At 32.6% G+C, this 11,989-nt stretch overlaps 1 protein-coding gene across 3 annotated transcripts; it reads right to left on the bottom strand.

Moving 5' to 3' along the window:
- Nucleotides 1–7,219: 7,219 nt before the first annotated feature.
- Nucleotides 7,220–11,977, bottom strand: LOC107164413 (cap-specific mRNA (nucleoside-2'-O-)-methyltransferase 2-like). Of its 3 annotated transcripts, none has more exons than XM_015512237.2 (2): nucleotides 11,880–11,977; nucleotides 7,220–9,825 (listed from the first exon to the last, which is right to left on the bottom strand). In XM_015512237.2, exon 2 carries the CDS (start codon nucleotides 9,750–9,752, stop codon nucleotides 7,587–7,589), a length of 2,166 nt encoding a protein of 721 aa, XP_015367723.2. In that variant the 5' UTR covers nucleotides 9,753–9,825; nucleotides 11,880–11,977; the 3' UTR covers nucleotides 7,220–7,586. The 3 variants fall into 3 exon arrangements, with proteins under 3 accessions (XP_015367723.2, XP_015367724.2, XP_015367725.2); XM_015512238.2 differs by lacking the exon at nucleotides 11,880–11,977 and adding an exon at nucleotides 11,674–11,872; XM_015512239.2 differs by lacking the exon at nucleotides 11,880–11,977 and adding an exon at nucleotides 11,571–11,624.
- Between the last annotated feature and the right edge of the window lie 12 nt (nucleotides 11,978–11,989).

The following is an 11,989-nucleotide window of genomic DNA, read 5'->3' as shown; positions in this document are numbered from 1 at the left end:
AATCTTTTTTTTATGTCTTTAAGTTATCTTAGAATAAAATCACCCATTACAAAAACGATAGAGAATAAAATTTTCGAGGGTATGACATATCGATTTGTCTAAATATTGTTTAAAAACAATTTAATACTCATTTAAATTTCCAAACAATTTTATTTATTTTGAAAGTCAAATATTATTAAAATATAAAACCCATGTGATACCCTCAAAAATATTATGCTTTATAACTTTTGTAACAAGTGATTTTACTCTAAGATTACTTACAAATCGTAAAAACGATTTTAGGTGAACATTTTATATACCTATAATATGTTACGCTTGGGTCAATGGCCCTAGAAAGAAGACATGTATTAAGCCAATATCCTCTAAATGTTCATTTTGCACATAGGAATATATGTAATAATAATAAAATAATGGCTTTATATATCACAACATTATATTTACATGGCAATACAGGCTAACCTATAAACCTACTTGTATAAGTTTTGTTAATTAGGGGTACTTTGACACCCCTATAACATCTCCAGATCCTTTTAACAAATTATGACTTCGTTCTGGTACAATATTACGTCCGGTTTGTTTATCATCTATAATAAATAAGCCGTTCGTAGTGTGTATAGCTTACTTACCCGGCGGGGCGCAAACAAAAAAATATTGAATAGTTTCGGTTATTACTCAGGGTAGCAGTATATTATTATTGAATGGCAATATATCGGCCACAGGGAAGAGGCATTCATGTTTTCCCAACCCTTGAATCTTAGTACCATGTAATATTAATCGAGCAAAAGGTAAGCGGTATATATACAATATATATATTGTCCGTAGAAACTAGAAATTCAAAAAAACAATATTGTTTTCTGCAAATTTAAACGGTAAAAATATTAATTTGGTACTTATAATTAAGAATCGGATTGTGTCGATAGATCGCGTATATATATTATATATACTAGCACCAGCTACAAAAAAATGTAAATTTTAATTATTTTTAATATATAGTTAATAAAATTATCATCGTCTAGTGGCGCAACTATATAGCGTGAGGGTCTAACTAGGTCTTAGTCTCCATTAGTCTCCAAACTAATTCCCACCCAATTTTTAACAACTATTTAGTAACTTCTTTTCCTGCAGTTCAACCATTATCTAATATCTAACTATAATATTGATGGAAATATAGGTTAAAAGCAGAATATTCATATTAATATTATAAATAGGTATTTTATTTATGTCCAAGTGTCTAGATTCTAGATTATTAAAATATTCAATAATTACAATATTCACTATATTAACGTCTATAATAGCAAGTAGTAAGTATGATGTACATTTTCAGACTGTTATGAATTCCTCGATGTCACATAGGGCTGTTATACGTTACCTATAAAATGTCTTTTAAAATTTGTAAAAACATTAATATTGTTCTATATTGACACAAGGAAAAGATTCTGGGACTTTGACAATAATTCACATCAAAGGAAATGTATTAGTATCATATAATATACTACTTATAATATAGTGATGAAACATTGAATTTATTAAGAAATAAAAAATAATCAAATATTACGATTCCTAAAGTTTTATTGTTTAGAAATTAATTAACAGTATCTATATCTATATATATTACAGGCATTTTAGTACATTTATTAGGTAGTGATTTATTTATCAAACGATTTTTTTTTTATAAACAAAACATTGTGTTTTATTTAAATCTAGTTAAGGCTGTAGTCCTCCCTTGCCCGGGATTTTGACCCTATAGTTAGGTCCATGCACCTGATAACCAAATTCTCTTAACGTACAACCTACCTATATAAATATATTATAATATTTGTTGGTGGTAAAGATATATACATACGTCATACATACGTGGACGACCAGGCATATTACCATGTGTACAATGCGGCGTAATATATAAAATAATATAACCTATTATTCAAACATTGTATCTGTAGTATCTTTATATCGCATTACCGACGTATATTTGGTAAGTGCCTAGTTGGATAATTCGATGATAAACAACGCAATTCATAACTAAGTGTTACGGATGAATAAATATTTAAAGAAGGTTGGTGAATGAAAAAAAAATTAATAGAGGTACCGAAATTTACCATAATTCATATTATACAAGTTTAATAACTAACAATACATCAAATCGCAGATCAACGATTTATTTTTTTTTTTTTTTTAGTTATTCATTTCTCTCTACTATTTGCATTTCAAATTTGTATATGGCATACTAGAGATTGTAGATATCGGACTAACCATAAATGAACACATTCATATATTAAAAAAAAAGAAAAAAAAAGGTTCAAAAATTCAAAATTAAATTTGTTAACAACGGTCATTGTATTTACATTTATTCGCAAATTTGAATTATAAAACACGAGTATAGTATAGGTATTTTGTTATGGGGATTGGAAGCGGTGATTTTCTGTCTTTGTCTAACATACGTGGGACATACAATACGCCTGACAAAATTTAAGGTACTTCTAGTTGTTCGATTTAAAATATGTAAAGATGTGTTAATTGATATACAAGTTTACTTTGCATCGGTCGAAGCACTTTTTCAGTTGTAGCAATATTTTGATAAGAATAAATATTTTAAATTTTATAAATTTGTCAATTTTTTTTATTAAATATATTAAAAATATTAAAAATATGCTTCGACCGATGCAAAGTAAACTTGTATACCAATTCAAAAATCTTTATATATTTTAAATCGAACAACTAGAAGTACTTTAATTTTTATCAGGCGTATTGTATGTTTCACGTGTGTTAGACAAAGACAGAAAATCACCGCTTCCAATCCCCTTAAAATGAATTTAAAAAAAATTAATAAAGTCGTCAGCATTCATATAATCATATCGTTCGACGTTCATATAAGATCGACTTACAGCAAGTAATAATTCTTATTCACTATTCAACGATGTATTACAACCATACCTTACCTTACCAATAAAATTATTAAATATCCCTACCTGGTGGCTAGTATAATATGACAACTGACAAGTAGCAGGAATAAAACATCATGCCATCTGAAAAGTAATTGTTACAAATAGACCTCGATTTGTTGTAGTTAGTTGAGTAATGAGTTAGTTCGTAACACAATATTTATAATAGGTTTTTTTAGATGCTAACAATATTTTATAAGAAACAATTTTCAATATTTCATAACACATATAATACTATAATCTTGTATTAAAAAGTAAATTCTCCAAACTCAACATTTCACGTTTTATCGAAAGAAATAAAAGTAATAAAATATGCTCAAATGTTAAGCAATTACACATTTCGCTGCTGTTTAAATTTAAAGCACTCATTTCTCAAAATATATTTTTAAACATCGAATTAAATTTGAAAAATGTAAAGCTTGTTTTAAGGTCATTGAGGTGACTTAACAGTTAACGCAAGAAGTACTTGTCTTGTTTGTAATATATTCAAACCAAACTTGTAAATCATAGGCGTAACTTGGGCTCTTTTCACGTGGGGGCAAAAACAATTTTTGCAAACCTCTACACATTTTCATTTCAGAAGTTAAAAAAAAGTTGTAAAAACATCTGTCATAGTTCTATATATTCTATACGAATAACCGAACCGAACCTATGACATATTCTATACGACCGTTATCAGTTATCGCTTTAAAATTCTTACATGTGCCATAGAGTAATATTACTCTATGGCTGCTATTATATACGTCATTTTAGGTATTATTATTTATTATAGGCCTCAGAACAGCCTGAAATTAACTAATATTATAGTTCAGTTTGTGGGGTCAATGCCCCAACCAATTTTAGGCTGTGGGGGCAGTTGCCCCCATTTGCCCCCGCCAAGTTACGCCTATGTTGTAAATCCTATATCTTAAGATGTTGTCACAAATAATCTCAATTTTACTAAGTAGTAGTAAATTGATGAAATCCCATGATTCCCATACTACGCTGGTTAGGTTAAGTTAGCAGAGGATCAAGCCGTAGGTCAGAATTCGATTATCTAATTGCTTTCTGGGAGGAATTCTCAGATGGATGGCAATTTGTAATTGGTCTCCTTAGTCTTCATGTTTTTTATATAACCGCAAGTTGATGTATCATCAAATTTAAATATAAGAATATTATCTGTATTTGTAGGTACGTTGGTTTTTTTTTTTACGAAATTTCATTATTTTGGACAAACTCGAGTTGGGTCCCAGATTTCAAAAACAGTTGGGTCCCGGTACACTTTATCGAGTACATTAGTTGGGTCCCGGTATATTTTTTGAGGTATTACATGAGTTGGGTCCCAGTATATTTTTTGGAGCACATGAGTTGGGTCCCGGTATATTTTATGCAAAGGTGGGCAATTTAATGAAAATAATTGAATAAAATTAACTTAACTCAGTAAAAAATTGTATTAATTTTTTTTCCAAGCCATAATATTCATAAGTCGTAAATTGCATGAGTATTTTGGTTTGTATAAACATTTACCAAGTTGAACTTTACTGTTGTAAACATAAAACTTAAAATTATTATTATAGTACATACTACATTATTACTATTTACTAGAAAGTTAAAAGTCACATCTATTCATCGTGTTATACGTTTTGTTAAAATAATATACAATATATTCAGTGCCAGTGGAAGGCGTGTGCGATCGGCACTGACAATATTACCGCGGACCCAATTCGAGTATTATCAAATATTACCGCGGACCCAATTCGAGTATTATCAAATAATACCGCGGACCCAACTCACGTTTTTTTTAAGGGATCAAATATCTCGGGACCCAACTCGCGTTTTCCCATTATTTTAAGGGAGTGATGAATATGTATTTAACTTACTAATACTGTAATTTAAAAATTCTCATAACTCACATTAAGTTAAAATAGGTAGATGTTGTAAATAATTGTCATACAAACATAGATAATATTCACAATGTTGTATTAGGAGGTAGGTATATTAATTATTCTAAAATATTTTTACACTGCACTTAAGTTTAAAAATAGTTTTACACATTCTAATATTAAAGCTGAGGCTGTTAGGTTAATACGAATTTGGTTCAGATAGACGTAAATTTGTCATAAAGGCACCCAACCCAGTAGTACCTAGCTATATGTAGCTATGTCGTACGTTTATTGACGGAGTCATCCGTGGATACATACAAGTAGATATTGCATCATCTTTAACAGTTTCAAAAACGTTTATTTAAATTTAAAATGCTTGACTACTATTTTCTCGATACCAAAAAAATACTCCAATTTTGGTCGAATCGAAAATTGATTAAATGATAATATATCTTGTATAGTTTTCCTTTATGTTTATAAAATGTAGGTAGCAAGATAGTAAACAAAATTATCTCTTCAATGTTTCTACCATAAATTGTAGGGCTATTTAAATTCTAAAATACCGCAATAATACTAATTTCACATACAAATATAGATACTAGTTAAGTACAATAAAACATAATTGTACTCAAAAGCCAAAATCATAGGCCTAGGTAAATATACATAAATAAATATAGTAAAGAATATATTAGGAGTTCAGACTCTAAGAACGTGTATAGGTTAGGTTAGCTTATGGGTACCTTTTTTTTTTTGCGTAAATGCAGGCAGAGCACAGCTTTCTTAAGAATTTCCACTAGCATAACTTATTGCAGTAAAAGTATAACAACATCCTAACATACATCATTAAAAGCACGCCTGAGTACTAGAAGCAATTATCCTTATTCCTTAGCGTTTCAATTATCACGTTTTAACACCCTCATCACTTATCAAAAAATTTACAATTTTCAGAACATGATTTTATTTAATATAAACAAAAAAAAAAAATACATCTAAGTAAAAATTTTAATTTCGGAATTTTCCAACAATTATGATAGTTTAAAAAATATATTCTTGGTAAATATTTGGATAAAAAATAAACTATTTTTTTCTACATTTCTAAATAAAAGCTAATTAAGTGTCACAACCCATTATTGGCATTATATTAATTTATATACTGGAGTGAGATTTGGATATTTAATTATGGCACATATAACTTAATCTTAATTATTTATAAAATAATAACGCTAGACAAGTATAAATTATATTTTATAAGTAAAAGAAAACCTTATGTATAGTTCACATTTTATTATCACATAGTATTATAGGACAATTTTTTAACTTAAACAATTGATAAAAGTACAAATTCTTATAATGGCGGTAATAATATTAGATAGGTATTAAAAATATAATAGTGATGTAAATTAAAAGATAAAATTGAAAAATAAATCGTAGAAAAATAAATTACCAAAAAAATATTGAGATATTTTTTGAGTCTTAAATATTATTACATATAAGTGTGATCAAATTTTTGGTTAGGTACTGAAATGAAAAATCGTTAAAACCTTTGGTATAATATACCCAATGATTATTACTCATATTGTAATTAATTATTAATTACAAATGATTCGATCCAATACTAAATGTAGACAACGTCTATATTCAAACAGTTAGAAACCGATAAAATGTGTAGAATATATCCATAATTATTTCAGTAAGCTGTCGAATAACAAAGAAAATCAGAAAACGACAAAAACGACAAAAACATGGTTATAAATAAGAAGAACACCGAAAAATAGTTAAATCAATAATGAAATTTTTAATTAAACGTACCAATTTTGTGCCTACATCTCCGACCAAAATATTGTGGTGAAAATAGAAATTGCGAATATAATGGACACATTTCAGTCAAAAAGTACTGTCTCATAAATTAAATTTAATTAGCAAATTAAATGCTAAACAGTAAGCTAAAATTCTTCGAGCAGTTCACCATTGTGAAGTAGGTAAATTAATTATGAAATGATATTTTACGACACAATTTAAAAATTTTAACCAAACTAAAAATAATATATTTAGTTTAATAAAAATTAGTGATGGATGGAACTGTTCGAATATCGAACAGAACTATCAAACATATTTTATTGTTCAAAAATCTAACTTGAAAATATTCTTATGCAAACAATATCTAAAATTAATTTTCTCTACTTTGTAGTAATTAAAATTTAAATATCATGATACTATATTAAAATATTTTTTTTTTTTATCATATTTATTTTAATTTGTACAATCTGTAACATAAATTTACAATAAGCACAATGGAGGGTTATATAGTAGGTCGTGGTTGGTTTGGTTGAAGAAGCTATTCAGTAATAGCACTTCATGGCGAGATAGTTGTGATTAGTGGGCTAGTTAACTAGTCCACTAATAGATCACGACACCACCTACATTTCAAACATCGGCCAGGGTCACCCGGGATTGTTCGTGTAGAGAAGTTGATATTACAATTTAAGTATTATTTTTAAATAATTACGATTAGATATGATAAAATGAAATGCTGAGTTCGAATTTTAGTTTGATAAAAAATGTTAATAGTTCCGTTCGGTACGACACAAAAAAATCAGGTTCGACCCATCACTAATAAAAATGCCTCCACGTATAGTGTTAGGTATACACTTGGGCCGGAAATGTCAAATTTATGTCAATAATCCAGTTTTAAATAAACCTCCGCCGACTTCAACACTCACTATACATATATATATACCGTCTATCGTTGCTGTTGGCTAAGCAAATCTTGACCAGACACTAATACTTAGGAACAGGAAGACGCCGCACTCGAAGCCGACGACAAAATGGGTTCGACCTCATGTACGATGCACAAGTTGTTGACGACCACGATGTTCGAATACACCTCTTGCTCGATAAGCACCTTGATGGGCATCCACGAGATGAGCGCCAAACCACCATGATCGCTTGGCACCTGGTACCAGACGACTTTAGCCAACACAGACAGCCAGTCTCCGTGATGAGCATGGTTGAACTTAAGAAACACGAACGCGTGGGCGTACAAGCGGTCGGGCTTGATCAAGCCGTACATGTTGAACATCTTGGCCACAGCGTAAACGTTGGCGACGGACAGCTGTGTGTACAGTGGATAGCCGACGATGATCAGATCGTCGCCGTCCGACAGGGCTTTCAACGCGTTGACGATGGCCGCCAGGCACCTGTGCTGTAAGGTGGTGTTATCGGAAGCGTGTTTATCGCAAACGTCCGTCAGATCGCAAACGACAGCGCGTGACCGTTGGATCGTCGCGCGGTAGTGCGACAGCCGGCATTCAGCGTCCGCAGCGACGCCACTACGAGGGAACCTGGACAGCACTCGATGCCGGTAGTTTATCAGCGCTTCGCTGCAAAACTTGGAACCTTTGACCACGGTCACCGGTTTCCCCATGCGAAACGCTACGTCCGTTAGCCGGTATATGAGATTCTCGGCACTGTACCAGACCACGTCGTGCACATACCGTTGCACTGCCCTCCACTCGTGGCACTGGGCTACCTCCCGATACAGCGCGCCCGCCTCCTGTCCGGCGTCCATGTTCCGGATGCGCGTCTTCTCAGCGTACGACATGCCACGCGGCTTGCGGCCAATCCGCAACAGCTCCCAGTTGTGCTTGTGGTTTAAGTTGTTTAACGACAACGCCGTCAGCTCCTGTGCGTACCGGATCGACCGCAGACCGAACCTGGCAATGAACTCTTGGCACATGGATACCTGTACCGGCTTCATTTCGCGGTAGAGCGCCTCCTTGCACGACAGCCCGTCCACGTTTGCATTAATGGTGCGCATCTGCATGTGCGCAAAGTGTTCTGCACACTCAAGCAGTCGCTGTCTGAACTCGACCGGTATCAGCGACAGCGGAAACATGCAGGCGCCTCCCCGGCCCGGATCCCGGTGCCGGTCGTTCGCATAGTACGCCTGCACATACGGTATGGCCACCGACCGGCCTCTGTAGCCCTTACACACAACGTACACCTCCGAGTTTCCGGGCTTACTGGTCGCCGGCTTCCTGAGCACCACCGACCGGAACAGACAGCACAGTAGGAAAATTCGACAGATAGTGTTGCACTCGAAAATAGTGAACACCTTCAGCACTAGCGATCCGTTGTCCCGGAGTACGCTGAGCGCTACCATTGTCTCGTGATCGTGCAACCTAGACACGACTGTCTCCTGCTCACCGGGGTCATCCGAACAGTCAATGCTCCCATCGGCCGTCACTAACCACGCACCCTTTCCGCTAAACCGCTCAAGCACCGTTCGGTACAGGTGTTCGGCGTATCCCGATTGAAATATGTCACCAGTGTAGTCCGGACCGAATTCCCAGTTCGGGAGTGTGTGCAGTATCAGCCGGTCGTCGGTCACGATGTCCGGGTGCCCGTTAGACTCGTGGTACGGATTCAAGGTCATCGCAAGCCAATCGAGCCGCAGCTCTTTGTGGTTGATTGCCAGGAAATGGTTGAGCGCCGCGATGAACGCACCGGGCGCCTCGCACAGATGCACGCTGGTGAACGATGTACCACCTTCCTCGCGGATCTCGTCCGACAACACCAGATCCGAGCTGCACGCGATCTCGTAGAACTTGCACCATGCCTGTGTCAAAAAATCTGGCCGCACGTGCCTCCTCACATGGTTCACCACCAGGCAAGCCGGATTCATTTTTCCCGTGTGCACATGCCACGCATCCAAATCAAAATTGTTCAGCTTCTGTTTGGTGCGGTTCAGCAATGTTTTCAGTTCTTGGAACTCGTTCAACTTCCACTCGGGCTCGGTGTACATGGCGTTGGCGTCCGGAAGTGTCCACCCGGGTTGTAGAACGAACATTTTGCAAAACTCCTTGTCGTGTGCATAGGACTTCTCTTCCACCTTTTTTACCTCTTCTAGGAAAAACATTTTTTCTGAGCACTGTCCTATACTTGATTGCATTTTTCACTTGTGTAGAAAATTACCGTTGTAACTTTTGGTTTATTGTTGCTAGTACAGTGACTCATATTTCTATCTAAAATCACGAAACAATGGTGTAAAATCAATCATCCAAAAGTTGCTTCTAAGGCATTTCAATAACAACACTACTATAGCGCAGTAATTATATGGAGCTTAACTATTAGCAAAAAGAAAGTGTTTTGTTCTCTGTACTCCATTATATTGAACGAAAAAATCAAAACAGTATAAAATAAATACAATGATTTATCGTTTACAGTTGCGTATTTTCAAACTTTTTGTGGGGGGGGGGGGGGGTATAAAGTAAGTTTGTAATATTAAAAAAAAATACACATGAGTTATGATTTAATAATTATACTATTCCAATTATATTATATTTCACTATTATTATGAACATAAATTAATCGTTTTTTATAAAAAAAAAGTAGAAGCAAGTTTTTTGTGACGTTAAAAAAATTTTCTTGGAGGTTAAGACCCGTGGACCCTCCCCATAAATACACAGAATTTATATCACAGAACACCCTGAAAAATTCAAACAACGTAAAACAATCAGTATAGATACAAATAATGTGGATTAAAATTAATAATTAAGCGATAGTCTTAATCAAATATTAAAACTCACAACATGTAATTATCTTTGATTAACTCAAATTTGCTACAATGAGCATGGATTTGATAAAGAAGACAAAATAATATAGTGAGCTCAAAAACAAGTGCTATTATTAGATGCAAATTGTAGGATGTAAAATGTTTTTGTTTGAAGTAAAATAAGGAGGAAGGAATGCTAAATTTGATCGGCCTTACCCACAAAAAATTTGAAATTGCATGAATGGTAATTACCTATTGTAAAAATATTAAAAATCAAAAGTAAAATATCAGATATTTAATCAATTTAAAATGTTAGATGCTTAATATTAAATTAATGATTTAAAGCTCATAAAAATTGAAAATATTTGTAGGTAAAATGTCTAAGACATTATAAACTACAGTTATAAATATGTTGATTATTATAACAATTCAACAATTATACCACATTAAAAAAATATACATAATGAAAGAATTAAGTAGTATAACATACTCAAAACTTTAGCAATGTAGTGGTGAATAATATTTAATTTAAGTTTCTTAGAAAATTACAAAGCCCGAAAATCTAAATGATTAATGAATATGTACCTATCATTTATTTTAATTTTTAAATGTAAGAAATAATTAAAAACTACTGTATACATGCAAATAGTATATAATATGTCAAATTAAAAAATTCAAACAATTAATGTGATTAATTGTTTTGTATCATTTATAATACATGTATCAGGAGCATAAGCATGTTCAGAACCATTTTAGAGATTTAACAAAAAGTAATTTAATGGAAAGTTCCTTAAACCCACATAAAATCACTACATAGAAAAATTCTTGTTTTTGAGTCAGTTTAAATTTTAATGTCCGAATATGTAAACTGTAAGTTAATAGTCCTATGATTATGGTCTGGCATACGTTGATAACTATACATAAATGAACTATAAATATGAATCGGCTGTCAACAATCAATCTTCTGCTAAGAACATAAAATCTTACTAGGCTTTTTAGCACAAATATTGAATACAAATGAATGTTCAATTCAAAAAGTAGGCGATAAACATTTAAATATTAAGAATTTTGATAAATTTGCTTCAAAATGTATGATTAACATAAAATCTAGAGGATAATGTATTTAATAGCTATGTAATAAGTAATAAGTATAATATTATGTTTTAAATGTAAAGGAATACATAAAAAACATAAATAAATTCAATAGTAATATACCTAATTTCATTTAACTGAATTGTTTTTCACTGCAATTACCATTAAAGTGTAAGTAGGTATTTAGCATATCAAAAGAAATTTAAATAATATTATAAGTAAGTACCTGTGAAATGATATTATTTAAATAACATTGGTTGGTAAGATTATCTTTGTTAAAAATAAATAAAAACATAAATAACTAAAATAACAATAAACTGATACTATTCTGAAAAAAATTAATGAATCAAAATACTTATAACTGAGGAATAATTAAACTGGTAATAATTGTTACAAGTCGTAAGCCCTATAAAAACAATATTTACAACTTACGAAGTTATGAGGCTTAAAAATAACGAAATGCCTTAACATCAACGTGTAACAAAAAACTTCTAACTTGGTAACTTCTAACATCCAAGGCTAATATAGTGTTAACTTAGAAG

Source organism: Diuraphis noxia, unplaced genomic scaffold, assembly GCF_037042655.1.
Source record: "Diuraphis noxia isolate RWA-SAM2 unplaced genomic scaffold, SU_Dnox_SAM2 contig0002, whole genome shotgun sequence".
Lineage (NCBI taxonomy): Eukaryota > Metazoa > Arthropoda > Insecta > Hemiptera > Aphididae > Diuraphis > Diuraphis noxia.
The sequence above is the reverse complement of the archived record's forward strand: the minus strand, read 5'-3'. Positions and strand labels throughout refer to the sequence as shown.

Coding starts and splice junctions, on each gene's coding strand:
- LOC107164413 (XM_015512237.2), bottom strand. CDS start 9,752: ATGCAATCAAGTATAGGACAGTGCTCAGAAAAAATGTTTTTCCTAGAA.